Source organism: Podarcis filfolensis (assembly GCF_964270895.1).
Source record: "Podarcis filfolensis genome assembly, chromosome: 4".
Taxonomy (NCBI): domain Eukaryota; kingdom Metazoa; phylum Chordata; class Lepidosauria; order Squamata; family Lacertidae; genus Podarcis; species Podarcis filfolensis.
The window spans coordinates 21615427-21642766 of NC_139607.1; the positions used below are offsets into that span (position 1 = coordinate 21615427).

The 27340-nt window shown below is 42.4% G+C and overlaps 2 protein-coding genes across 2 annotated transcripts in view; one reads left to right on the forward strand and one right to left on the reverse strand.

Moving 5' to 3' along the window:
- Positions 1-27340, forward strand: part of UBAC2 (UBA domain containing 2) — a 78999-nt gene that overhangs the window by 2849 nt on the left and 48810 nt on the right. The window contains exons 2-4 of the mRNA XM_083610972.1: positions 4452-4579; positions 7429-7548; positions 7871-7977. Of these exons, the coding sequence (XP_083467098.1) occupies positions 4452-4579; positions 7429-7548; positions 7871-7977 (355 nt within the window). The remainder of the gene's footprint in view (positions 1-4451; positions 4580-7428; positions 7549-7870; positions 7978-27340) is intronic.
- GPR18 (G protein-coupled receptor 18) lies at positions 10798-18916 on the reverse strand. The gene is made up of 2 exons (XM_083610992.1): positions 18597-18916; positions 10798-12263 (listed from the first exon to the last, which is right to left on the reverse strand). The coding sequence occupies exon 2, from the start codon at positions 12214-12216 to the stop codon at positions 11254-11256; it is 963 nt and encodes a 320-aa protein (XP_083467118.1). The 5' UTR covers positions 12217-12263; positions 18597-18916; the 3' UTR covers positions 10798-11253.

Genomic DNA, 27340 nt, shown 5'->3' on the forward strand with positions numbered 1-27340 from the left:
AGACAAATAGTAGGTGAATAGGGCAGTGCATACAGGTGTTTTAAAGATTACAGCCTTTGTTTTAATTCCTGCATTTTGTTCAACATGCAGAAAACTTCAGACTTCAAAATAAATATATCCATTAACAGATAGATGGCAGGCAAGACCAATCTTTGAACTTTTTTTTTAAGTGTATCATATGTGTCACAGTACTTGCAGTATCTCTTAATTTAACCAGTTTTTCTGAAGGAATTGAAAAAGACAGATGCCTTAAATCAAGGTTAGCCAGATGTTGTTGGACTACAATACCTATCATCCTGACCATTAGTCATGCTGGCTGGGGCTGATGGGACTTGTAACCAAAATATATTGAGTGACCAAAACCAGGGCCTTCGGGGGGGGGTGTCTACCTGGTGCTTTATTAAAGTAAATTTTACAGTCATTTGGCTTTAAAAATGCTCTGAGGGTATAGGAGACACTAAATTAGGTCGCCAGTTAGTTTCATGGCAACCATGCCTCCTGCCTGATGCTTATAATGTGATTATAATGTGAATTTTTGGGCTTTGAGGACTAATTTCTCCCTCTCCCAAAAATATTTTTGGTAGTGAAGGGAGAATGAGCTGACAATTTATGCTGTCAAAAAATCTTCATTGACCCCTAGTATTCTTAGGAAGGTCCTTTTTAAGAATACTTGAATGCTTGCTTTTCTTGAGTTGTGGACTCCTAATGCCAAATCATTGCTGCTATAAATGAGTTCAGGATTTTATAAACTTATTAGGCAATTTGAATATTTTAAAAATCCAGGTAATGTGAACAGGCACTTTTAGCAGCAGTATTTTTGCTGCTGATAAGTAAAGGTTTTATACTGATCTACCGAACAATTTCATAGCGCCACACAACTTTATTATACCTTTAAAACTGACATGCATTATTATTTTAAAACATTTTCCTGACGACATTTTGCTTGCAAAGACATCTGATGATTGAACAGACAGCTGTACTTTCCACTGTGGGTAACTGTCACGTTTAGGTGTTGGTTACAGCTGTGGCTACTCTACCTTGTGATAAAAGTAAAAATAGCCAAATACTCACTTCCTGTATGCTAAAGTTTTAGATGTCTAAAAGAAACACAGATGACCAAGTACGGGTGAAAGGTTTGCATCTATATACTGTATACTGCAGGGTCTGAGTCTATATAATGAGATCTTGGGGCGCAAGCCTGATCAATGTGTGTGGCAGCCCTGTGCTGCCCAGATAACACGAGTCTCCTCTTGGCCTTGCTGATATGGCCCAAAAGAAAGCAAAGAGATATGTTTGGCAGCAGCTTGCTTACAGGAGTTGCCAGAAGGAACTTACAAGCCTCTGTCCAACCACCTTATGGAATCCACTCTGCATTTGTGTAGGGTTTACTCTTTAGCCTTTTCTTCTCCTGACACAAGGCAGTGAAGGTTTAAGATCAGAGTTTTCCTTCTCCTAGTTTTCCTTCTCAGGTTGACAAGCCCCACCTGCCCATCGTTTCTCTCTACAGCATGTGCAGAAGCAGTCTTCTGGACCATTGGACCCCATATTGGTCTTGTCAATGTGCCAGAGTCTGTCTTCACATGCAGGGGAAGTCCCTAACTCACTGAGGGTTTGAGACCCATCGGCAACCTTCACCTGGTTTATCCAGTCAGTTGAAACTGTTTTCCAGGGTGTGGCTGCTGTCGTATGCTGACAACTTTTAGCAGCCACTGGTGAGAGCTGAGTGCAGGGTAGGGACCAAAGTTGTACAAACGACCCCAGAAGGAGCACAATGTGTCCCCCACCAGAGGTACTATCCCCCCCCCCAGCACCCCATCCACCCCAATCCACAAACAAATTAAAAACAAACATACATAAAACCACCATTAAAAACAAAGATAAACTGAATCAAATTAAAGCTTATGTTCGTAGTCCTCTCAATCAAAATAACAGATCTGGCGCACCAGCACCACAAACACATTGATCCAGGTCATAGTCACAATTTTTACATTGGATTACAACAAGCTGCTAACAAATCGCAGAATGCATCTATGGACACGGAGATGACCTATGATTTGGTGGTGGTTTTGATGGAATACCTTGCGAAATAAAATTATGAGACTACATAAGGATCTGTGTCTTGGGTGTATGTTTTTGTGCCATGGTATTGTTGGAATGCACCAGAGCTGCGATTTTTATGTCTTTGGTCAGTGAAGACAGATGTAGTCTGTGATGTGATAGCGGTGAGGGGGCAGGATGAGAGAAAATTGTGAAATTTTAAAAGGGTCCAGTTTACTGTATTTTGTGTGTGTGCGTGTGCACATGTGTACATGCACACCTTCTGTGGCACCCCATTTCCCCCCGATTCCTGTGGCCCAACATTTTCTCCCCCAGGTGCTCCCTTTCCCTCCTACCCTTTCAGTCACTTTCTCTTTAGTTGTTTGGAGCCTTGGAAAGCACCTAGAAATGAAAGAAGAAGTAGGAAAAAGCATTGCTCTTCCAACTTCTTCCATCAGCTGTACATATTTTTTTGGGGGGGGAGGGAGTGTGAAGGTAAACACTCTCACTATCTGATCACAAAGGGGACAACGAGCAAGAAGCGAGGGTGCTCAGAGGCTCTTGGGCACCAGGGGAAGTCCTCAAGGAAGCGCACTGCTGTTCCCACGGGCACCACATTGGCAACCCTGGACCTAATGCACATGTAGGTAAATGAGTGTGCATTAACACACTTGGTGGTGGCAGCCTGCTACTTCATATTGCCTGCCCCACAGCCAGCAGATCTTGGGATATGTTTCAACACATAAAGTATACAGAGTGAAGTAAGAGCCTATTGGTAAAATCTTCAAAAAGTAGTATAAGCACACATAGCATAACATGCTAGAGCTCCATTGGGTCTCCTCTCCCTCACCCATCATCTGATTCAACAGCTGACTGCCTCGGGAACATGTGAGAAACAAGGCTTATTCCATCAGCTCTGTTGAAGACAAGCCCCATCAGGCACCTCCTGTTCCTGAACCATCTCTGTTCTAGCTGGTCGAAAGAATTAAGAAACTGGTGCCTGCATTTGCTTTTCCCCTTCTCCCGGTCCCTCTTCCCTGATGTGATTGTAAGCCTGCAGACAGGGACTCCTCTTGTTTTGATTAGAATCACAGAATTGTAGAGTTGGGTCATCAAGTCCCTGCAATGCTGCCCTGGATGGGCTCAAACCAACAACCATCTGCTATGCTCTATTGTATGTAATTTGATTGTATGTAAGCTGCTCTTGTAGGGACGCGGGTGGCGCTGTGGGTTAAACCACAGAGCCTAGGACTTGCCGATCAGACGGTCGGCGGTTCAAATCCCTGCGATGGGGTGAGCTCCCGTTGCTCTGTCCCTGCTCCTGCCAACCTAGCAGTTCGAAAGCACGTCAAAGTGCAAGTAGATAAATAGGTACTGCTCCGGCGGAAAGGTAAACGGCGTTTCCGTGTGCTGCTCAAGTTCTCCAGAAGCGGCTTAGTCATGCTGGCCACGTGACCCGGAAGCTGTACGCCGGCTTCCTTGGCCAATAAAGCGAGATGAGCACCACAACCCCAGAGTTGGCCACAACTGGACCTAATGGTCAGGGGTCCCTGGACCTTTACCTTTAAGCTGCTCTGGTAGTCCTTTTGGCCGATGAGCCTGTACAAATGCTATAATATGAATAAAGAATAGCATGCTCATGAAATAAGTAAGAGCTGTTAGACAGTGGAATGGACTTCCTTGGGAGGTGGTGGACTCTCCTTCATTGGGAGTTTTAAAGCAGAGGTTGGGTCTCTGTCATGGATGCTTTAGTTGATATTCCTGCATTGCAGGGGGTTGGACTAAATGACCCTTGGGACCCCTTCCAACTCTACAATTCTATGATTCTGTGATTCTAAGAAATCAATAAAATAAAATTACTGCGTATGTTTCTGTTTAGTTGGTTTCTTCACGTTCGTTTTCATAAGAGTGTCACATTCCTACAGACTCAAAGTGGGGAAAAGATTGAAGATGAGTATTACGGTCTTGGACCGAACTTGGATGAAATAAGGTTTCATTTGTTATGTTTCATTTGAATCATAAATCAGTTTTATGTGGTGAGAGCCAGTGTGGTGTAGTGGTTAAGAGCGGTAGTCTTGTAATCTGGGGAACCGGGTTTGAGTCTCCACTCCTCCACATGGAGCTGCTGGGTGACCTTGGGCTAGTCACACTTCTCTGGAGTCTCAGCCCCACTCACCTCACAGAGTGTTTGTTGTGGGGGAGGAAGGGAAAGGAGAATGTTAGCCGCTTTGAGACTCCTTAAAGGGAGTGAAAGGCGGGATATCAAATCCAAACTCCTCTTCTTCTTCTTTTATAAGTAATGGGAATTAATATCATTTAATTTGGATTGGGAAGCATTCTTGTTCTTTAATCTGTTTTCAGAAATATTATTGTAACTGGAACATTTTATTATCTATTTTTGTTTTGTTTTAAAGATAAAGCACCTCTGTCAAAAGGCCTCTTAATAATACCGAGCACTCTCTCACTTCTGTTGGCTCTGCTCTTTCAACATTATCAGAAGTTCTTCACATACAATCTGCAAGCAGTAAAAGAGGAATTTCAGGTAAGCCATAAGTCATTTGTAAGAATTCATATGTATAACTTTAAAGGTCAGGAATTCCGCAACCTGGATCTTAATATATATATGGATTCTAAGCCAAATGGAATCTTAACGCACAACACTTGGGAAACGTAACTAATAGGAAAGCAAGTCTCTTATGTCAAATGTAGGAAGTTAGCAGCGGCTGCAACAGAGGACCCACATTGGGGGAAAGGCTTTTTGCTCTGCCCATTTCATTCATCCATGAGTTAAGTGCCTTCTTGCGTAATTGTTCTTCCTTCAGTGATGTCAATCCAGTCCTGTAAGTCTCAGTTTAAAGGTCCAAAGGTCATATTAAATTAGAGATGCAGCAATAGCTTTGTTGCTGGGGGATTATGTCACTGGGGTGGAGGGAATCCCCGTGTTGCCTCAAGCATGCATTCCAGAGGAATGTAGGGATACTGGCTAGTATCAAGACAAAGTGAGTGCAGCCTCAAAACACTGAACACAGTCTGCCAGGCTTGCTACAAAAACTGAGCTGTGGTGTTGCAGGAGGTGAAGTGCTGGAGCCCAGCTGCTGAGAACTCCAGTTGCTCTGACTTACCGGTACTTGGGTGGGTGCATACATACTGATCGTGTATGTATGCATATCTCTGCTTCTCATGCATATTTTTATGAAAACGCAGTTATGGGGGCTGTTGACCACAGCAGCAATGTGGGAGGTGATTAATTGCTTTCTCACCCGTGAGGGGAAAAGAGAGAGTTATTGGGGGCGGATTGTTGCTGCTGGAACACTTGAATGTCAAAATCTCAGATCCTTTTTGCTCAAAGAGAAAGAGAGAGGGAGAGGAAATGATGGCTGTTTGTTCTGTGCTGATAGCATTGCTATTATTGGGAGGCATGATCAACGACTGAGTAACCACAATAAATGTTATTGGAATACACTGCTTGCTTTTTTAAAAAAATACTCCAATCATGAGTATCTGAACCCTGATCACTATAAATCTAAAATATCTTTTGACACACACCCCTAAATTTGAAATGCCATGTCTGATTTTCCACTCAGTGTATTATTGCCATTCTAAATCAATTTGACAAAAGACCTATATTAAGACGATTGGTTTACAGCTCATGAAACTTGAATTCTTTGCATGGTTTTGGATTTTCACTGAGTAAAAGAGGATTCTTGTATTTTTAATAGTTGTGTGGCAAGCAGAAAATCATCAGGTGAGGGATTTCCTACTATAGAAATAATTTATAGGAAAATTCACCTGTTGACTTCTGCCTCCTGGGCATTTCTTGCTTGTGTGTGAGCCTGATTTCTTTTGGGGCTCTCCAACACACCTTTGAAAGAGGATACATGTTTGCACATGGCACACAATGCATACAAATTTGATGGAAATTGTCCTTTTTAAAATGAATGGGGTGAAGGATGCAATCTATAGCATATTCAGCCCAGAAAATCCTGTTGGGCATGCAGTCTTCTACCGTCCACATTCTTACATAACACCAAACCATGATTTAGGATGAAAATGCTGGCTTCCAGAGAGAAATTACAGCCACTTTTTCCTCTCTTATTGTTGGCATGACAGCTAAACCAAGGTTTGTTTTAATGTGTCATCTGAGCACAAGATTATGGTTAAGCTCTCTCCTTCTTAACTACAAACTTCGATTGAGCTACATTTGGACGCTTCCAGTAAGCCAGTGCTTGGCTTTCCATGATATGCTAACCAGGCCACTGTCAGTATGCATCCTAGTATCTGAGTCTGGAGAAAGGAAAGTAATGTTTGGGGGAAGAATGTAGAGAGATGAGCACCAGGCAGGTGGAGGGAAGTGTTTCTCTACCAGCATGACATTTTTGCTCTTTAAATAAGATGCTAATCCCCACCCCCTACGGAACCACAAGACACAGCCTTGCAGCTGTACCGTGTCATGTGGACCGTAATGTGAAATGGGTATATGATGTTTAATCTTGTTGGAACAAGAAAAAAAGTTGATGATGATGTAATAATAATAATAATAATAATAATTCTTTATTTATACCCCGCCCATCTGGCTGGGTTTCCCCAGCCACTCTGGGCAGCTTCCAACCGAATATTAAAAACAATACAGCGTCAAACATTAAAAACTTCCCTAAACAGGGCCGCCTTCAGTTGTCTTTTAAAAGTAAAATAGTTGTTTATTGCCTTGACATCTGCTGGGAGGACGTTCCACAGGGCAGGCGCCACTACCGTGAAGGCCATCTGCCTGGTTCCCTGTAACCTCACTTCTCACAGCGAGGGAACCACCAGAAGGCCCTCGGAGCTGGACCTCAGTGTCCAGGCTGGATGATGGGGGTGGAGACGCTCTTTCAGGTATACTGGGCCGAGGCCGTTTAGGGCTTTAAAGGTCAGCACCAACACTTTGAATTGTGCTCGGAAACGTACTGGGAGCCAATGAAGATCTTTCAGGACCAGTGTTCTATGGATAGAAATATCTGTAGCAAACCTCTGTGGGTACAGAGTGCGGACACAGTCATTTATTTCCTTTTGTGGTTTGTCTTTAAAAGGGGATCCAGGATAATAACTTGTTCCAGCAATAGCAGTGTCCTTGCTAGAAGGTTTTCTTTTGCTCTCTATTAACATTTTATGGCCTTGTATGTATTATGGCTTTATAGTGCTATGGACCATTGGTTCTCAAAGTACAGAGCAAGCTACGTTAGGTACGTGCACTGGAATTGTATCTAGTGTGCCTTGAGTTGACATGCAGTTTATAAGACGAAAGTTGAAAACGTGTTCATATAAGCAACTTTTTCTTTTAAATTATCTTACCAAAAGAACAATTGGCATTTGGGACATATTCATGCATATTCATGTGTTTTCTGCTACTTTCAGGTTTGGAGACTTGTATGTGGGAGAACAGTATGTCTTGATCTCAAAGACACATTCTGTAGCAGCTTGCTCATCTACAACTTCAGGATATTTGAAAGAAGATATGGCAGCAGAAAATTTTCTGTAAGTTCCAGTTCTGTTTCCTCTCACGTTTTTACATCTTCATGCTTTGTATCTTACTCCCTGTCGGCAAACTTAGTGCAAAACATGTTAAGGGTGCTGGGAATTGTATCACTGTGTTTAGGTAGACCAAAGTTGGGAGCTGAAGTATTTGCTCTCCGGATTATGATCTCTTTCGCCACTTTCTTCTCTTCTGTCTAAAATCCAGAAAACTAAAAATCGTCTTTAGACCTTAGAAAAGTCTTTTAAAGACGGTGTGCACCTCAAGCCTGTGGGAAGATGTATTAAGTTTGTGATTCTGAGCATTTGTGTTCCTCTTTTTCAGTCATTTTTGCTGGGCTCCTGGATGCTGTCAGTATTGTTTGATCTCCTCCTTGTAGAAGCTGTTGAATATTCTTTTGGCCTCACCATCAATAGTTTGCCGTCGGGATTGTAAGTACCGCAGCTTGTTAAGGGGTTTGCTGAACTCTGGGTACCTTAAATATGGTTTTAAGGGATGTAGTTAGTACAGTTTTAAGTCTTATAAGGAAATGCATTTCTTTTATTCGTTACTTCTCAGCATCCTGTTCCACACTCTACTAACTGATCATGCACACCTACACAAAACTGAAACGTGTTAAGATTATAGATATTAATATTTTGTGAGGGAAAGTTTATAACTAGCCCACCATCACAGATATTTGTTCTGATGTTCCTTTGTTGATCATGAGCTATATATACTAGTATGTATGTTTGTATGTACACATGAGGCCTGATTGGCCAGTGAGCAATAAACTTTGCTACTTACAACTGAAATTGTTTTGAGGGGAAAACCTTGTATTGTAAGATAAGAAGTGTTAGCTTGGTCATCTGGGCACTGGGGGGGGTGTTTGTTTTCCTCTTGCTATTAAGAGTGAAGCAATGGGAATGCTTCATTTGCCCTCACTGATACCCTCGCATAGCCAAATTTTATTGGCTATATGTCACTTTTATTATACAGCACCCAATTGGCTGGGATCCTGCACTGAATAAATTGGGGTCATTGAATAAATTATTTTGATTTGGAAAAAAGAGAGAAGGAAGCCCAGGCGACAGCAGGTGATGAATTATGGCTGCTAACATATATGAAAAAGACGAATTGTTTTCATGAACATGGCCACTTTTGAAATGGAAATCAAGTTTCATCAAAAAGTCCATTCAAAGTTTCTTGAAAAGCTGTCTTTCTTTATTTGTGTGTATGTGTGTGTGACTTTAGATACATAAAATTGATAGCATGTGCCTTATTTTGTGTAAGTTTGTAAGTACAGTGGAACCTCGGGTAACAGACGCTTCAGGTTATAGATGCTTCAGGTTACAGACTCTGTTAACCCAGAAATAGTACCTTGGGTTAAGAACTTTGCTTCAGGATGAGAACAGAAATCGTGCTCCAGCGGCACGGCGGCAGTGGGAGGCCCCATTAGCTAAAGTGGTGCTTCAGGTTAAGAACAGTTTCAGGTTAAGAACGGACCTACAGAACAAATTAAGTTCCTAACCTGAGGTACCACTGTACTTTTATTCAATTCAAAAACAGCTGGGAGTATAAGCTACACATATTAAGTACAGTGGAACCTCGGTTTTCGAACGTAATTCGTTCCAGAAGACTGCTCGGCTTCCAAAATGTTCAAAAACTGAGGATCACTGGACTGGCTGCAAAGTCGGGGGAGGGGGGATGAAAAATGTGCCTCAGAAGCTGTTCAACTTCCGAGGAATATTTGAAAACTGGAGCACTTCCAGGTTTTCGGCGTTCGGGAGCAAAACATTCGAGAACAGAGCCATTCGAGTTCCGAGCTTTGACTGTATACTGAATTTTCTATTTCTGTTTCTCAGAAGGCCACAACTTGGGGGGTTGGGAGGGCTGATAAGTGCTGCATCAGGAATGTAAAACAGCAGAACCCTTGTAATTTTTTTTTGCCAATGAGCTGTAAAGTGCAGTAGGTTCAAAGAGAGCACTGACATGTTTTGTGTAGTAGTAGCAGTGAAATCTGGGACGCGGGTGGTGCTGTGGTCTAAACCACAGAGCCTAGGGCGTGCCAATCAGAAGGTCGGCGGTTCAAATCCCTGCGACGGGGTGAGCTCCTGTTGTTCAGTCCTAGCTCCTGCCAACCTAGCAGTTCGAAAGCACGTCAAAGTGCAAGTAGATAAATAGGTAGCGCTCTGGCGGGAAGGTAAATGGCGTTTCCATGCGCTGCTCTGGTTCGCCAGAAGCGGCTTAGTCATGCTGGCCACATGAACCAGAAGCTGTCTGCAGACAAACGCCAGCTCCCTCGGCCTATAGAGCGAGATGAGCACCGCAATCCCAGAGTCGTCCGCGACTGGACCTAACGGTCAGGAGTACCTTTACTTTTAGTTGCGAAATCTTCCTTTTTGATGATAAACTGATAATACTTATACCAGATTTGGAAGTAAAGGCTATTACATTGCACTAACAGAAAGCAATAGAAAGCCCCAAAGATTTGTTATGGTACTTAAAAGTTCCTTTCAGGTTTGCCGTAAAGATTTGTATTTTATATTCAGATACTATCATGTTACTATACTTTGTTGTTATTTTTATAATTAGCAAAAGGCCCTTCAATTTGACAGGCTGGACTATTTTTGTTTTCGTTTGGGAGGGTTCCACCCTGTCCATATCAGAACCGCTGCAGAAACAAAATGCTTTTTGTCCAAGGTTGTTGTTGTTAAATAAATTTGTATACTGCCCTTCATCCGAAGATCTCAGGGCAGTTCACAGCATGCAAATACAAAATAAAACACAAAATACACAGTGAAAACAAAACCAAAACAATTTAAACAAACACATCTAAAAAGACATAGAATGTGAATCAGCCAAAGGCATGGTTGGAGAGGAATGTTTTCACCAGGAACCTAAAGGCGTATAATGAAGGCACCAGGCGAGTCTCCCTGGGGAGAGAATTCCACAAATGGGGAGCCACTGCAGAAAAGACCCCTTCTCGTGTTTCCACCCTCTGGACCTATCATGAAGGAGGTACACACAGAAGGGCCTCAGATATTGATCGCAGTTCCAAGTTGATTCATATGGGGAAAGGTGAACCTTGAAGTGCTGCGGTCCTGAGCTGTTTAAGGTTCTTCTCAATGCATTGCAAGAATGAAGCCTTCAGCATTACAAACTTTGTTGCAGCCAGGGGCACAGTGCTGGCTTCCATGCTTGTTTGCTTGTGTGGAAGTCTTTGCCTCTTGCTCTTATTTTGGCAGGCGCAAATAACAGGTTAGGCAGTATCAGTTGTTATTACTTAAATGTTTATTGCAGGTGAAAACTTGATTTTGAAATACAGAATTCTACAGGCTTTTATTTCAAAATAAGGAATTCTACAGTTTCCCCCTTTCCACGCCTCCCCCCTCTTGCATGTGTGTGGCAATCCTATAAACACTGGAATAATACAATTTTCAACCAAGTTTCAGATTTTGTAATTCCAGAAAGATAACATAATCTTTACACCCAAGCAGCAAAGATAATAAAATTATAAGGAAACAGGTATAAAATTGAATTTATTTAATAAGCAGGAGTCTCATTGCATGTCCAAATAGGCTAACCTCTTTTTTCAGAGTGGAAACCATTTCAGAAAGGAATGGTAGTTATTTCTTTCTTCTTTGACATTTTCCATTTGTTCTTAAAGTTTTGCTATACTTTCTTGTGCTCTGTTGAATACTATTCAAGTATTTATTGACAGTTTTTTATATCATCTCACTGTTGATATTACTTAATGACCTCATGCTTCCAGATCGTATACTTTTCCTTCGTACGCTTCGAAGATAATTACGATAAAGCATGACACTGATCACTCGGGCCTGAAATTGTTTAGAAACAAGATAGTACAAAATTACGTCTAGACATGTGCTGAGATTCATGAGAAAGGTGGTAAATGCTCCCCATGGGTTGTAACTTACAGGTCCATGCTGGAGCATCAGAAATGCAAAACAAATGTGAAAAGGCACAAAACACACAAGCACTTGGACAATCAGTGTCACAATAATTCTGATGGACCTCTCTTTAGCCTTTGGTTTCAGCTTGGAAGTTCTTCCACGAACGAGACTGTGAATGATGACTAGGTAACAACCAATCATGATAAATAGAGGGATCAAGAAGAAAAGAATCAGTCGAGAAAGATTTAATACATTGACTTCCTTTAGGTAGATAATATCCATCATCTTAATGCAAGTGGTGAAGTTTGACGTTCTGTCTGGATCAGAATCTAAGAACAACAGTGGAGAAGATGTTGCCAGAGTCGTTATCCAAAGGCCTATGCAGGCTGTCAGAGCTTTGGTTGTGTTCTTGAGTCCCTTAGCATGTTTGGGCTGCACAACAGCCAGATATCTATCCACGCTTATAAAAGCTAGCAGCCATAGAGCGATGCTGGGGTAAAAAATTGTAAACGCACTAAGAACCTGGCAGAAGACATCTCCAAAGATCCAAGACCGTTTGCCATAGTAAAGCATCCGAAAAGGCAAGGAAAATATAAAAAGCAAGTCAAGCAATGCAACGTTCATCATGTATATAGTTATCGTTGTTCTCTTCTTGGTGGTACAGCTGAAGACCCAGAGAGCCGTGACGTTAACAAATAAGCCAATTGTGAAAATAAAGCTGTAGAAGACAAGCGATGAAATTCTGTACTCTTCAGGATGGTCGCTTCCAGACATTGCAATTAGATTTTGATTGTAGTTATTCACAACTTACAACATGATACCTAAAAACAAAACAGATCAATGATAAATTAAGTCGCACAATCAGTCAGGTCAGTTTGCAATGGGGAAGATGCATTTGGAACCGGGCAGTCCCGTGCTTGCATTTCACTGGGGAGAAAGTGGTTTCTCTTAAAACGTTGCATGTTAAACTTCGGCTGACCATAACCTCTGATGTGCTAGCTTAGTTTATAGACCCATGAGATCTTTATAAGTTACAAATGACCCCTTGAAATTCTGTAAAACGCTGATGCTAATGCAAAATGGGCAGGTGGGTGGAGCGGGGCAGAGAAATCAGCCACAGCAAAGCAGTTTTTCATAGAATTGTAGGGTTGGAAGGGATCCCAAGGGTCATCGAGTCCATCCCCCTGAAATGTAGAAGGTTTAAGAGAAGGAACATGGTCTGTAATAAGTTTCTACCTCCATTCAGCAACTCTAGGTTAACTGCTTTTATTTTAAAAAATTAAAATGTCATTTTCTCCCCTCTGTGATCTGTGCAAGGTTTGTGCAGAAAGTCATGATTGTTAGCCTGAAGAATTAGCACATAATTTTATATCAGAAGGTAGCTCATTCGTTTTTTTTATAGTTATAAAGGTGATTTAGAGAACTAAATATATATATCTTTGAAAAAAATAAACATGAACGTACTATGTTGAGCCTCTACAAGGGAGCCCAGTGGAGAACAATTATTTATCTAACCATCCTTTTGTGCATTTTATGTATACACATAATTTTCTTCGGGGTTTGGCTTTTACCTAGAGATCAGTGAGACCAGAACATGCTGAAAAAGGCAGATCATGACTTCATTCCTGGTAGTGCAACAGGAGTGGGAGAGGAGTGAAGCATCTGCATGTGCATTAGCTGTGTGTCCACATTTAAACATAGTTTAAACTATGGTTTAAAGTGATGTGCAAATCATGCCAATGACTATTGTTTAGGGAAAAAAACACAAACAAGTTTTTTAGAGAAGTAACTTTATAATAACTATATTGTAGAGCATGGGTAGGCAAACTAAGGCCTGGGGGCCGGATCCGGCCCAGTTGCCTTCTAAATCTGGCCTGCGGATGGTCCAAGAGTCAGGGTGTTTTTACATGAGTAGAATGTGTGCTTTTATTTAAAATGCACCTCTGGGTTATTTGTGGGGCCTGCCTGGTGTTTTTATATGAGTAGAATGTGTGCTTTTATTTAAAATGCATCTCTGGGTTATTTGTGGGGCATAGGAATTTGTTCATCCCCACCCCACCCAAAAATATAGTCCGGCCCCCCACAAGGTCTGAGGGACAGTGGACTGGCCCCTTGCTGATACATTTTGCTGAGGAAGGGAACTAGAGGAAGGGTGGACTAACTTCAGTTTTGTAGACTCTGCTTGAATCTTACTGGAATCTCCCAGGGCATGCTAGAATCTACAAAGCAGGAATGCATTTTCATGGTTTCTGCATTGGCTCTGACATAGTGAGTCCTGTGGTGAGTCTAAGCATTCTTTCTTGATTAAGAACTTAAGAATGCATTGACTTGAATCAGACCAGGGCTGGCCTAGTTTAGCATAATTATTATTATTACTACTACTACTACTACTACTACTACTATTATTTGCAGAAATTCCAGGTACCAACAGGTGGTTCACTAGAAACTGGCTAAGGGTTCATCAGTAGTCCATGATCCCCCACCCTCGTTACAGAGAAATGCTGAGCATTTCACTAATTATCAAATGTGCTGTTGTTGCCTAAAGAGCATAAAGAGTAGGCTGTTGTGCAAGAGCAATTGCTTGGTATTTATTAATATTGCAGAATTAACAACAGACAAAAATATTTCCTCAATATTCAGTGGGTTTTCTCATACACAATGTGTTAATGCAAACTCATTTTACAGTGTTACCTCGGGTTACATATGCTTCAGGTTACAGACTCTGCTAACCCAGAACTTTGCTTCAGGATGAGAACAGAAATCGTGCTCCGGCGGCGCGGCAGCAGCGGGAGGCCCCATTAGCTAAAGTGGTGCTTCAGGTTAAGAACAGTTTCAGGTTAAGAACGGACCTCCGGAACGAATTAAGTACTTAACCCGAGGTACCACTGTATTTGCTGTAAGTGGCAAAGTCTGAACAACGTATTTATGCATCGTTACTCATGTCAAAGAATGACCATATCTCCCTCCTCCTCCAGTATGCTCATATCTGAAATAAGAAGATGTGGTTGAAAGTAGAGGGAAGTAGATTGAAAAACTCTGCAGTCTTTTGGCAGCAGATAATTTGAAAGAGGAAGTTCTGAACATGGTAAAAGAGAGTCTTTTTACTTTCTTTCAGTCTCTTGGGTGGGTTGCCAGTGCCTTGTTGCTTTGCAGCTCCCCACACCCTCCCTGTTTTTGTGGCTGAATGAGAAAACCTTTAGTCTCGCTTCGTCTTCTGAGCAGCTGTGCTTTTGAGCTGCCTCTGCTGTGTGTTTTTTCATGTGCAGAAGTGGCGGGTGCCACTGGTTTTGACACTTGCACATTTCTTGCAAAGATTGCAGTCTTTGCTACTACTGCAGCGGCTGATCATTGTTAGCATTGAAATCTGTGGTTCCAGAAAGTCCAAATGAAGCACAGCAGCTGTATGCAAAAGCATCACATAGGACAGAGAGTTAAGCTAGTCTCTTAAGGAGCCTTTAGCTACCACAAAGTTAGTTATGGCAATGCAGTCCTAACCACTAGATATTTTGTAGTAGCTTGCTGCAATGCAGTCTTGCAAATACGTCTGCAAGTTACCAACCTACTCAACTTTTACTAACGTTCCTACCCTCCCCCCACCTATGAAAGTAACTTGTGCTGCCCTTTAAAAGGTGACATTTTGTTAAGCTTCCTGCCTAGTACGCTGGAGGAGGTTCTTACTCATCACAGGTGAATGAGCAATTGATTATTTACAAACCTGCTATAATGGAATTTAGACCACCAGTCAGCTAGCTTAGCATCACATACATGAGGCTGTTGCAGTGCCTTTGGCTTAAGCCACCACGAGTAGCTGACATGGAGCCCACATAATACTGTCAAGAAGCTGCTGTATTCTTTGTTTAGTACAGTTTGGATGGGATCTTCAACTTAGATGAGAAAGCAAAGAAAATAGCCAATCGGCGTTAACACATCATATCTAACATGGATTCTAGATCCAAATTTGTTACTGAGGTCCCACTACCATTTTGAATGTTCATTCGCACCATGACTTTAGAAATCTCAATTTTTGTTTGAGAAACTAAACTTAGCATTGGCTAAGAGAGCCAGGATAAAATCATTCTTTAGCAACTGGAATGACTCTCACTTGTTATGCAAAGAAGTGTGTGAGACCTCCGGAATATGCAAGTGTCTTCCTCCCAGCCTGGTTCCTACAGCGATCAAACCATTACAGAACACCTCTTGATTGGTTTTAGAGGCCTGCCTAGGAAACATTATGCCAGGAACTGGTAAACACAGCAGTACCCATCAAGGTTAGAGACTATCACCCAATTTCTGCTAACATAATACTTCACCCCACAGACTACCTACTCATGACAGCTTTAGATACCTTTCCCATTCTTCAGTCTAGGAAAATCCCTCTTTCATATGACCAAACCCTTAAGAGGGGATCCAGATGGAAAAACTGTGCTTGGTTCTTCAGGAATATAGTCAGGTTCTGCTCCTCCCATCTCCATCTTTATAATTTGTACTTGATTTTAGTCAGGGTTCCAAGAGAATCCGCAGCCTCGTGTTCCTCCCCCAAGTCTTCACCCCGAAAGCCTCATAACATGCAAGGCTCAAGGGCCCTTGAAGGGCATTGTTTTCCCCAAGTTCCAGAGAACCTCTTGATCCACAGCCCCTTTCCCCCTTATATGACTAGTATTTCATCCCTAAGACCCATCACCAAGAGACCTAGTTTACCCTAATACACCAAAATCCTTGGTTAAAGACCCAAACACATGTTCCTGCTGTGCAGTTGGTGGCATGTGTAGACTAGGACACATGATAACCAATTTATCTTGCCATTGTCCACTGGATTATTTAGGTTTCCTAGGTCAATAGAACCTTGGAAATGAAAGCAAACTAAAGTTTGCAGCTGTGTGTTAAGGCTTTCTAGTTCCCTTTAGCCTATGAGCCTTAGTGTAGACTAAACAACAGAAGTGGTTTTGGTAATTTAGGGTTGGAGTCTTCTACGTGCTTAGCTTGAAACAAGCCCTATTGAACACCGCTGAACTTCTGAATGAAAATTTTCAAGATGGTGTTGTAAATTTGTGAGAATAAAAGCAAGCTGGGAAATGATATAACATTTCGACATCTAGTTATTTATATGAATAGGAAGAAAGGCTTAAATACTGAGTGTGTTAGAAATGAAAGAAAAAACATGACTAGTTTGCTTAGATGAAATTTGGAATATATTTGTTACCACAACATGTTACAAGTACATGCTCAGAACTGATTGCTTAGCCCAGATGTAGTTAGAAAGCAACACTGGTTTCCAACCTCAGAAACATTGCTTTCATGTTGGAGGGGACCACATCCTTGTTTTTCAGTATAAAACTTAAATTTAACAAAGGAGTGGCTAAACTGTGGCCCTGAAGGCATTGTTGGACTACAGTTTCCCTCATCCCTGACCATTGGTCGCCCATTAAAATCTAGAGAGCCACAGGTTCCCCATCCATGGGAGTCAGACCATTGGCACATCATGCTCAATAGCATCTATACCAAGTGGCAATGGCCCTCTAGGGATTCAGAGAGGAGTGTCTCCCAGCCCTACCTGGAGATGCCAGAAATTGAACCTGGAACGTTGAAGGAATTCGGCAACCAGAGCATGTGCTCTGCCACTGAACTATGGCTAAACCTGTTCACTTTAGTAAGAGAAGACTCTGCCAGCCATGAACTACTGCTGCTTATCTCTCAGTACTTTACCTTTGTATGTGTACCGTACCTCTGGAATTTTAGATAGATCATCTAGCACAGTCTGGCCAGATTCGCAACGCACAGTAAGCCAAACCATGGCTTACTGGGCCGTGTGAATGTGTGGGCTCCCAGAAAAGTGCTCCCAGCTGCTTTGCTCTTCCTTGGTTCCTTTTGTTCCCATCCCACACTGAGCCAAGCTGAGGTTTGGCTTTGAGTATCATCCAAACCCAAGTTTGTGGTTCACCAACAGAATTGTAGCCAAAGTTTATTCTTGGCTGGTCCATTTGTCACCATTTTGGTGCGTTAAGTCGAGAAAATGTAAGGAAGAAGTATGGAAAGGGCAGCTGTTGGGCAAATTTAACATTTTTAGTGATCTACTTGATCGGAGATACATTGAGAAGTTTGTGGCACACTGGCTGACTGAACGACAACAAAAAAATGGATTTCTCATCAGGCAGATCTTGTTTACGAGGGCTACCAGGCAAGTGACTTTAAAAACAAACAAACCCGGAAGTGCTGCACATTTAGAATTGTATTTTGGGCATAGAGGACCTCAGAATTTGGACCCATTTGCTATGTTTGGTGGTAAAAACATTTAGCTGCTGTAACTGAATAATCAGGTCCATCAAAAAACTGCTTTCCCAGCAGCTTATTTTAATTTGCTTATTAATAAACCTAACCTTAAAGATAATGTGAAAATGGTCACAACATTAATGTTTAGCAGTTTAAAATTAGGCTGGTATAAGTACTTTTAGTAACAATTCTGTTATAATACAACATAACACAACACAACATGGGTTTGGATCTAAAGAACCTTGCAACAGAGGGTGCGAGGCTTATATTTTTTTAAAAGTAGCTTGCCCCTGTGAAATGTGGCTGGTAATGTTTGGAGCTGAGTTGACTTTCAAAGGAGATTGCAGCATTACATGGAAATCTGTCCAAAAATAAGAAAGTAGAAACCCCACAGAGTGTATGCAGTGCCTTAGGTGTGCCTAAAGTAAGTCTTTGGATCATAAATATGGCGTATATATATCCTGAGTTTGCTTTGGTTTATCCTTTCATTTGTTTAATTCTACAGGAAAAACACAATTTTTCAGCAACTCCTTGTATTTCTCAATGCCTCTGAATTTAAATTAACTGAAGATATTGTACGTATAGTGTATTCATTATTTCAGAAATGTGGGAACAGTTCTCCCTTTGTTATAGAGATGGTCTTTATGTTGTCAGTCTTTCATTCTAGTTATTTGATAAAAAACTGCAGGGATTTTGAAAAATTGCATGTAGTTCAGAAAGTTAAAAATCACTTACATTACAATACTGAAGTATTAGTGTTAAAAGCTTTAAACAGTGGTGGCATTCAATTTTATTTTGCTGCTTTAGAACCGGTATATTTGTATATGTAGATATTTTTAAATGGTTGATAGCACAAACGGAGATGGATAATTAATCACATTTCCTACCTGGTTGCACTTTGCTGTTCTTTTAGAGATGCCTTCTTTGTACTCTCTGATCTGCAAAAGATTTGGAGCTCTTGTCTCTGTAATAACTTCCGTTGACTAAAATAGAAGCCCTCATTTACAGTCAGGAAATGAAATAATGCAACTAGTTCCCTGATTGGTTATATAGATTTTCTCCAATAAAAAAATATTGTGAATAATCTATAGGTGCATAAACAAGGCACGTTTCGTTCTTGTTATATATGTCAGCTGACCAAATATTTCCTCCTGTCTGCTAGAGTGTGGTTTTTCTGCTTTCCTACCCTTAAATTAAATTTAAATTAAATTAAATTAAATCATGGCATAAACATAAGCATTCATATGGCTGAAGTACTGTAAAGAAATAAACATATTCACATTTATTGTTGTAATGGCTGTATATTATAAGCATACATTTTGTTTATTTTTATAGGGCAGGGAGTTTCTGATAAATCATTACGCTTTAACTCTGTGCTCCTGTGGAAATCCCCCTGCGCATGTCATTTGTAACCCTTCTTTTCAAAATCGAAAGCACGTTGTGAATGCAGAGGTTAGGTTTTTTGCACTTCCCTTTCATTCCTAGTAAATCCTAATGATAACTAATTCTCCTACTGGTGATTACTATGAAAATTGTAACTAACAGGATGGAGGACTACATTTCATCACATAATAGCAACATTAAACTCCTCATGAAGATTTGCTGTCAGTTGACCTAATACAATACAGTGGTACCTCGGGTTAAATACTTAATTTGTTCCCGAGGTCCGTTCTTAACCTGAAACTGTTCTTAACCTGAAGCACCACTTTAGCTAATGGGGCTTCCTGCTGCTGCCGTGCCACCAGAGCACGATTTCTGTTCTCATCCTGAAGTAAAGTTCTTAACCCGAGGTACTATTTCTCAGTTAGCGGAGTTTGTAACCTGAAGCGTATGTAACCCGAGGTACCACTGTACAGTGAAATGCATGGCACATATACAGTGGACACTCGGGTTGTGAACGTGATCCGTGCGGGATGCATGTTCGCAACCCACAGCGGCGCATCTGTGCACGCGCGTGTTGCGATTCAGTGCTTCTGTGCATGCGCAAAGAGTGAGTTAGCGCTTCTGCGCATGTGTGACCGCTGAAACCCGGAAGTAACCCGTTCCGGTACTTCTGGGTTTCGGCGGTCCGTAATCCAAAAAAACGCAACCTGAAGCATCTGTAACCCGAGGTATGACTGTATATGAAAGAAGGAAAGAGAATGCCATGGGCTGCACAGCGTTGGTTGAGAGAAAATGAGGGAGAATTATTAATGGCATTCAGATGTCCCACCCTCAGAGACGGATGGAACCTGATGTGGTCCTGTGTATTCTGGGGAATTTTCCAGTGGAGAAAGAAGACAATCCTTTTGTAATAATAATAATAATAATAATAATAATTTATACCCCGCCCATCTGGCTGGACTTCCCCAGCCACTCTTTCAAAGCCCTAGTTCCGCTATAGAACAGTGGTATGAAATGGGAGGATGACACAATCACTCCCAGTTGTAAATTACTGTAAAATAAGTTGCTGTTTTCCCAGTATCGTGAAACGACATTTCCCGAAATGCCCTAGTTGTCATTAGAAATCTGCCTTGAGCGATGGCCAGGGGTGCCGCGGACAACACTGGCCTCTGTCCCTCTTTCCTTCCCTCCCTCCTCTGATGTCCTCTCACATCTCTGCTTCCCAAAGGTTTGCACAGCTGTTGCAGCAGAAGCTGCCCTGAGGACTCCCAAGGAGAGGAGAGGAGGCTGAGGGAACACTCCACAAGGGGAGGGTGTTTGAAAAAAGGCGAGAGGCTGCCAGCCCTGTAGGCAAGGGGTGACATAACCGGGCCCCTGAGCCCCTCAGGGGTGCCGCAGAAAGAATGTACTTGGTCAAGGGAGCCGTGGACTCAAAAAGGTTGGAAAGCGTTGACTGCTAGGCTATTGGCTTATCTAGCTTAGCATGGTCAACACTGAATGGCAGCAGCTCTCCAGATTTTTGGCAGCAGTCTTTCCTGAGTCCTACCTAGAGACACCAGGAATTGCACCTGTGACCTTCTCCATGTAAAATACTGAGCTACAGCCCTGTCTCAGGCGCATTCTACCACCTATTAGCAGTTTGTCTGCAGAACGATGTACACTTTTCAGTATGCTGGTGACTGATGCCTCATTTGCTATTGCCTATTTGCTTTAAGGGACACGGGTGGTGCTGTGGGTAAAACCTCAGCGCCTAGGACTTGCCGATCGCATGGTCGGCGGTTCGAATCCCCGCGGCGGGGTGCGCTCCCGCCGTTCGGTCCCAGCGCCTGCCAACCTAGCAGTTCGAAAGCACCCCCGGGTGCAAGTAGATAAATAGGGACCACTTTCCAGCGGGAAGGTAAACGGCGTTCCGTGTGCTGCGCTGGCTCGCCAGATGCAGCTTGTCATGCTGGCCACATGACCTGGAAGTGTCTGCGGACAGCGCTGGCTCCCGGCCTCTAGAGTGAGATGAGTGCACAACCCTAGAGTCTGTCAAGACTGGCCCGTACGAGCAGGGGTACCTTTACCTTTACCTTTATTTGCTTTATAGGGACGTGGGTGGCACTGTGGGTTCAACCACAGAGCCTAGGACTTGCCGATCAGAAGGTTGGCGGTTCAAATCCCCGCCACGGGGTGAGCTCCCGTTGCTCGGTCCCTGCTCCTGCCAACCTAGCAGTTCAAAAGCACCTCAAAGTGCAAGTAGATAAATAGGTACCACTCCAGCAGGAAGGTAAACGGCGTTTCCGTGCACTGCTCTGGTTCACCAGAAGCGGCTTAGTCCTGCTGGCCACATGACCCCGGAAGCTGTACGCCGGTTCCCTTGGCCAATAAAGCGAGATGAGTGTCACAACCCCAAAGTCGGTCATGACTTGACCTAATGGTCAGGGGTCCCTTTACCTTTACCTTATTTGCTTTATAAGCAATGCTCCATTGGGAACCAGGCTGTAGCTGCTCAGGAAATTGCTGTTATTACCAGAGACTATGGAGTGGGGGGGGCGGTAAGCAAGTAAGAGCAGGCAGATTTTAGAAATCCTGCCGATAAATTGGTATATGAACTTTTTGTACTCGGCTCTCCTGTGCTTTGGGCTCACTCTTAGAATTTTCATGCAAGCGCTCATGTGTGGCATACCCTCAAATGTCCCTATTTTCCAGGGACAGTCCCGGAATTACAAAAGCCAAACTGGCTTCTGATATGATCCCAAAATGTCCCAGTCCCTTCCCCCCAGCACCGCCAGTGCCGAACTCAGGAAGGAGGAAAAGCCAGTGCTTGTCCTGAGCAGCTGCCACGGCAGTGGCGACTGCGACAGAGCATCCTGTTGCCTCTCCATGGTCTCTCCATGGCTGCCGCTGCCGGCCTCCTCCCTTGGGTAGTGGCTGCTGGAGAGTGGGTGAGAAGGAGAGGAGAGAAAATTGTTTTTGGTAAAGGTTCATTATGGCATTGTTCCAAGATAGCCTTTTAAAAAAATGTTTGCGTGCATAGGTGAATAAACACATGAGTACAGTGGTACCTCAGTGTTAAGGGTATCAGGTGGTTGCTCGAGAGCAATCAGGCAAGATGCCTCACTAGTCTGTTCTAAAGCTTTCTTATTAGTGCTAAAAAAAACCTTTACAACGCAGAGCGCCTCTATTCCATGTCTTGCTCATTCACTGGCAGAATCTGAGAGTGGGCGGTCCTTAAATCTTCCCCAGCAGAGTAGTTTCTTGACCCCCAGTCTGCACCTCCCCTCTCTGCGCGAAAGCCTACTGTGCAAGGAAGGCTTGGGTAAAGGGGGACCTCCCTCCTCCCCGCTTTGCTCAGGCAAGGTGTCCTGGCATCGCCTTGCATCCTCCGAGCCCTGCGTCTCCTCCCCACTAGAGGCATGGCTTCCTTCCTCCGCTGAGGAAGTGCTGCTTCCCATGATCTTTGGGGGCTCTCTGTAATCCATCCGCCTTTTCCCCTCTCGCCCCTGAGCCGATGGCAGTTCCCTGACACTCAGGTTACAGACGCTTCAGGTTACAGACTCCACTAACCCAGAAATAGTACCTTGGGTTAAGAACTTTACCTCAGGATGAGAACAGAAATCGCACGGTGGCAGCGTGGCGGCAGAGGGAGACCCCATTAGCTAAAGTGGTACCTGAGGTTGAGAACAGTTTCAAGTTAAGAACAGACCTCCTGAACGAATTAAGTTCTTAACTCAAGGTACCACTGTACATGTCCACACATGTCCACAACAGACTTCAGGTTTCTGAAACTTTCAAAGGACGAGGAAGTAATAATTGAGGGGAAAACAACACAAAGCCCAAATACATCCCCTCAAGCACTAAGCACTAGTGTAGAGGTTTGGACTTTGGCTCCAGTGTGACACAAATGCATACTTTTTTAGGCTGCTGAGATTTCAGAAAGATGGCAATAGGTACTTAGAAAGCCAAGAGACCTTAGGGGCTATTCTTAAAATTAAGAAATTAAGAAGCAGAATCATTGTTAGCACTTGGGCAATGCTTAGTATTGGTTTGAGGCTGAAAATATTTATGGTGGATGAGGCTAATTCTCTAATAATTCCATGTGCAATTGCTGATTCTATATAGAACGCTAGGCCATCTTTGTGAGGGACCATGAGTATAGCATTCATGTGCTGTTGTTATCTTTGGATATTAGTAACAATCCAAATGATTCATTCCCTTGTATTTAGTCTATTTCCTTAAATATCGTTCTGTATGCCTATGCTTTATCTTAGTTGTATTTATTCGCCTTGCCTTCAAAAGGCTAGAGTTATTGATGTAACTGCATTGCCCTCTACTGTTCAGTATCTATTATTGCTACAGAGCAGTCATGGAATACAGTAGTTTGACTTGCTGGTGGCGTATGTGACTGTCTTAACTCTGACGTAACAGATCAGACCTTACAATATGTGATCCATCAAGCCAAATGCAGCCCACAAACTTCATTAACATATTGGTTTTTGCTGCATGCTTAGGATTGTAAAAACTGCCATGGTCATGTGTGAGTGTCAACCTCCTGGCATGCCAAAGAAATAGCTGGTGGCTTGTGTTTGGCTTGTTCAGCCATAAGTTGTGCAGGCTTCCTACTATATCTAGGGACTAACTTGTTTTTACATAGCCTGCACAACTTGTGACCCACAAAACCAGATCCAGCCTATAGCCCTGAATATTGTGGTATGTCAGATCCTTGAAAATCCTCTTTGTTTTTGCAGCCTTGCACAGATAGTAAATACAGGAGATTTATTTATTTGATTTATCTATCACCCTTTAGCCAAATATCCCAGGGCGGTGCACAACATTAGGAACATAATTTACGCAGTATAATTTATAAAATATAGAGAGCATAATAATACACAGCATAATTTTTAAAATTATCATAATAACAGCCCCCCTCCCAACATTGAACAGGCCATAGATTATTTAATGGCCAAAGGCCTGAGTAAAGAGGAAATTTTTCGCCTGGTGCCAGAAGACATGTAGTTGCCAGGCAAGCCTCTCTGGAGAGAGCACTCCACAGACGGGGAACCATCACAGAAAAATCTGCTTCTCGTTTTGTCACCCTCCAAACCTCTTGGGGATGGGGACATAGAGAAGGGCCTCAAATGACAAGCACGGGGTCCAGGTCAGTTTGTATGGGAAGAGGCAGTCCTTAAAGTATTGAGGTCTTCACCTCTTCCGCTTTTACTCTCCACACCCTCCAAATGAAATTCCAGTTGCATTTGTCATAAAATTTAAGGCTAGAATTTCAAAGCATGTGAGAGTAGCTGTGGTGAGATGGGGATCAGAACAAAGAGGTGGTGAGTTAGGAGCTGGTTATGTACCTCTGCCCAAGCGTAGGTGCATTCTATTCTTAGGAACGTTTGCTTGCTTTAGTGCCGTCCAGTAAGAGGCTCAATTCCTAGGGAAATGTGCATATGAACATTTACCTGCTCACAGTTCAAAACTGGTCTGCAAAGTTTCTTTTGAAACTGCAAGCTCAGAAAACAATCTGAACTACTTACATGATGTAGCAGAATAAATATTTAGGAATCATTTTTCATATCTGTGGAGCATTTGGGACAAAGAACATCTGTAAAAAGAGTCCCTCAGGGATGCATTGTACTTTGTTTGAAGGCAGTTTAAAATGGCTTTGCATTGTTCTCTTCAAAGTTAAGAGCTCTTGGAATTGCATAACAATGTTGGTAACCGGAAACAAAAAGGAAAAGAATGTAAAAAAGAAAGAAAGAAAGTATTGAGGTCTTCAACCATGTAAGACTGCAAAGGTCAGCACCAGCACTTTGATTGGGCTTGGAAACTAATTGGCACATGGTGTAGTTGGGCCAGGATCGATGTTATATGCTCAAATCGTCTTGGTCCGGTGAGCAACCTGGCCATCAAATTTTGCAGCAGCTGAAGTTTCTGAACCATCTTCAGAGGCAGCCCCATGTATAACACATTGCAATAATCCACCTAGAGGTGACCAAAGCATAGGCCATGGAAGTTAGGCTACCCTTGTCCAGATAGGGGCGTAACTGGACCATGAGTTGAAGCTGACAGAAGGCACACAGCACCACCTGGGCCTCAAGCAACAGCAGTGGATCCAGGAGCACCCCAAAGCTACATACCTGCTTCTTAAGAAGGAGTGTCAATCCCTCAATTGCAGGCAGTCTCCCATCCATCTGGTCTAGGGAACCACCCACTAACAGTGCCTCTGTCTTATCTGGATTGAGCTTCAGTTTATTGGCTCTCATCCAGTCCATTACCGAGGCAAGACACCGGTCCAGCACATCCACAGCTATGCCTGCAGATGTAAAGGAGAATAGAGCTGTGTGTCATCAGCATACTGCTGACAACACACCCCAAAACTTTATCAACCACTTGGTTGACTGTCTACACAGCTGTTGACCTGCATTCTACTTTATGGGTTGCAAACTGTTGTGTGACTTTGGCATAGCTGTTGAAACTGTTGATATCCATGAAACTATTCATAAAACTACTCCTAGCTGTAGGCTTACAAAAGCCTTTTCTTTTTAAAAATCACAAGTTCTTTTCTTTCCACCATCCTCGCAAATGTCTACATGGATGATGCAATATCTTGCAAAAGTACCTTGATGCCTTACTCTGATATGGTAGGGCTTCAAGAAAGTGATATTTTGTCAGCTAGACAAAACTTGGGGCTTAGACATGGGAACCCAGGTTCAAATACCATTTGAACCCTGGATTTTGTGGACTGGTTCACATGTCACGGCAGCTTATGGTTTATGACTTACAGTGAATGAGCAGCATACCTTGGCTTCCGTTTGTGGTTTGTTTGGAGAGAAACAGACCAGTATGTGACAGTTTATTATCTCCCAAGGCTGCTTCACAGTATCTAGTCTTCTCTTTGCCATAATGAGTAAAACACTTTTGCTAGTGCCATCCAACATAGCATTGATACAGGCCCCGTTCCAGTGAGCAGATTTGACCATGTGAAGAGGACATGTGTATTAGTATTTCAACTTTTTGCATGTTTTAAACTATTGTTGTATTTTTTTATTGATTTGTTTTATCCTTTTGTAAACTGCTTTGTGGTGTGTTGTTGTTTTTACAATCAAGCAGTGTATACATTTTATTAAATAAATGAATAAAACCAATAAGATCACCTTGCATCCTAGGGCAATTGCCAGAGCCCCAGCTTCTGAGCAAGCCCACTTACGTTTGTTTGTTTTTCCACTCCAAGCAGCAACATCAAGGAAGATAAGGGCAAACTTCCTCTTAACTGCACGGCTCTTTTGAAAGGCACTTGTGTGAGTCCTGCCTATTTTTTGCAGTAAAACTATGATTATTTCCCCTTTTCTTTGTGCAGAGAATGGCTTTCTTGAATTCGTTGTAGACGTAAAACCATGATAGCTGCTCACGGAAATAAGGGAGGTTTTTTTGTCTTAGAAAAGCTTTGACTTCATTTTCTTTTTAAAATTTCGCTTCATACTTGGTGATGTGTTTTCTTGCCATTGTCTTGGGAGAAATGCTTTTCAAAATGAAAAAGTGTGCACAAAATTTGGCAATTGCAGCAAGTAGCTGCATGGCAGGATTGGTTCAGCACCTTGAAAAACCTCAATTTCACTTCCAGTCAATATTGTCACCACACAAAAAGTGCTTAATGCGGTTAGAAGCGGCAAGGTATAATGAGGTGGCAAATCAAATCAGAAAGGTGTCTTGCCAGCAGTACCTTCGCTTCCTTTTCTTGTTTATACTGATGGATATCATGTTGCGAAAGATTCTTGGGAGGAAGTTTTCGGGCTATTCTGAGAAAGCATTTCAAAACATAAACCACATGTTGTGTCTCTGCCTTGGTAACTTGTATAAGCACATACAGATGTGCGTTGACCTTAATCTATTAGTTTTCTCAAAAAGTTTGCTTAGAGGAAGGTATAGAAATTTCACCAGCTTTGCAATTGAAACACTGGTTTGTTTTTATCCGAGTGGGAAATATATATACAAATAACTTTTCCAAAAGTGTGCTGTTTGGCTTGGAGTTTGTACTGCAGGTTATTCTTAAATGTATTTCAAGATAATAGGTTGACTCCAAAGAGTGAGGACTTGCATTTTTTTCTTTCTTCCTAAACACGATTCCATGTCTCAAAATACTTAGAAAAAAGTCAAACTAAACAATAGGTTCCATTGAGGTCACAGACCTAGTTGTACAGATATTGTGAAATCGTATTTCACAATATGTGAGTTCTGCCTACTCACTTTTATAAATCCCAAATGT

Coding starts and splice junctions, on each gene's coding strand:
- GPR18 (XM_083610992.1), bottom strand. CDS start 12,216: ATGTCTGGAAGCGACCATCCTGAAGAGTACAGAATTTCATCGCTTGTC.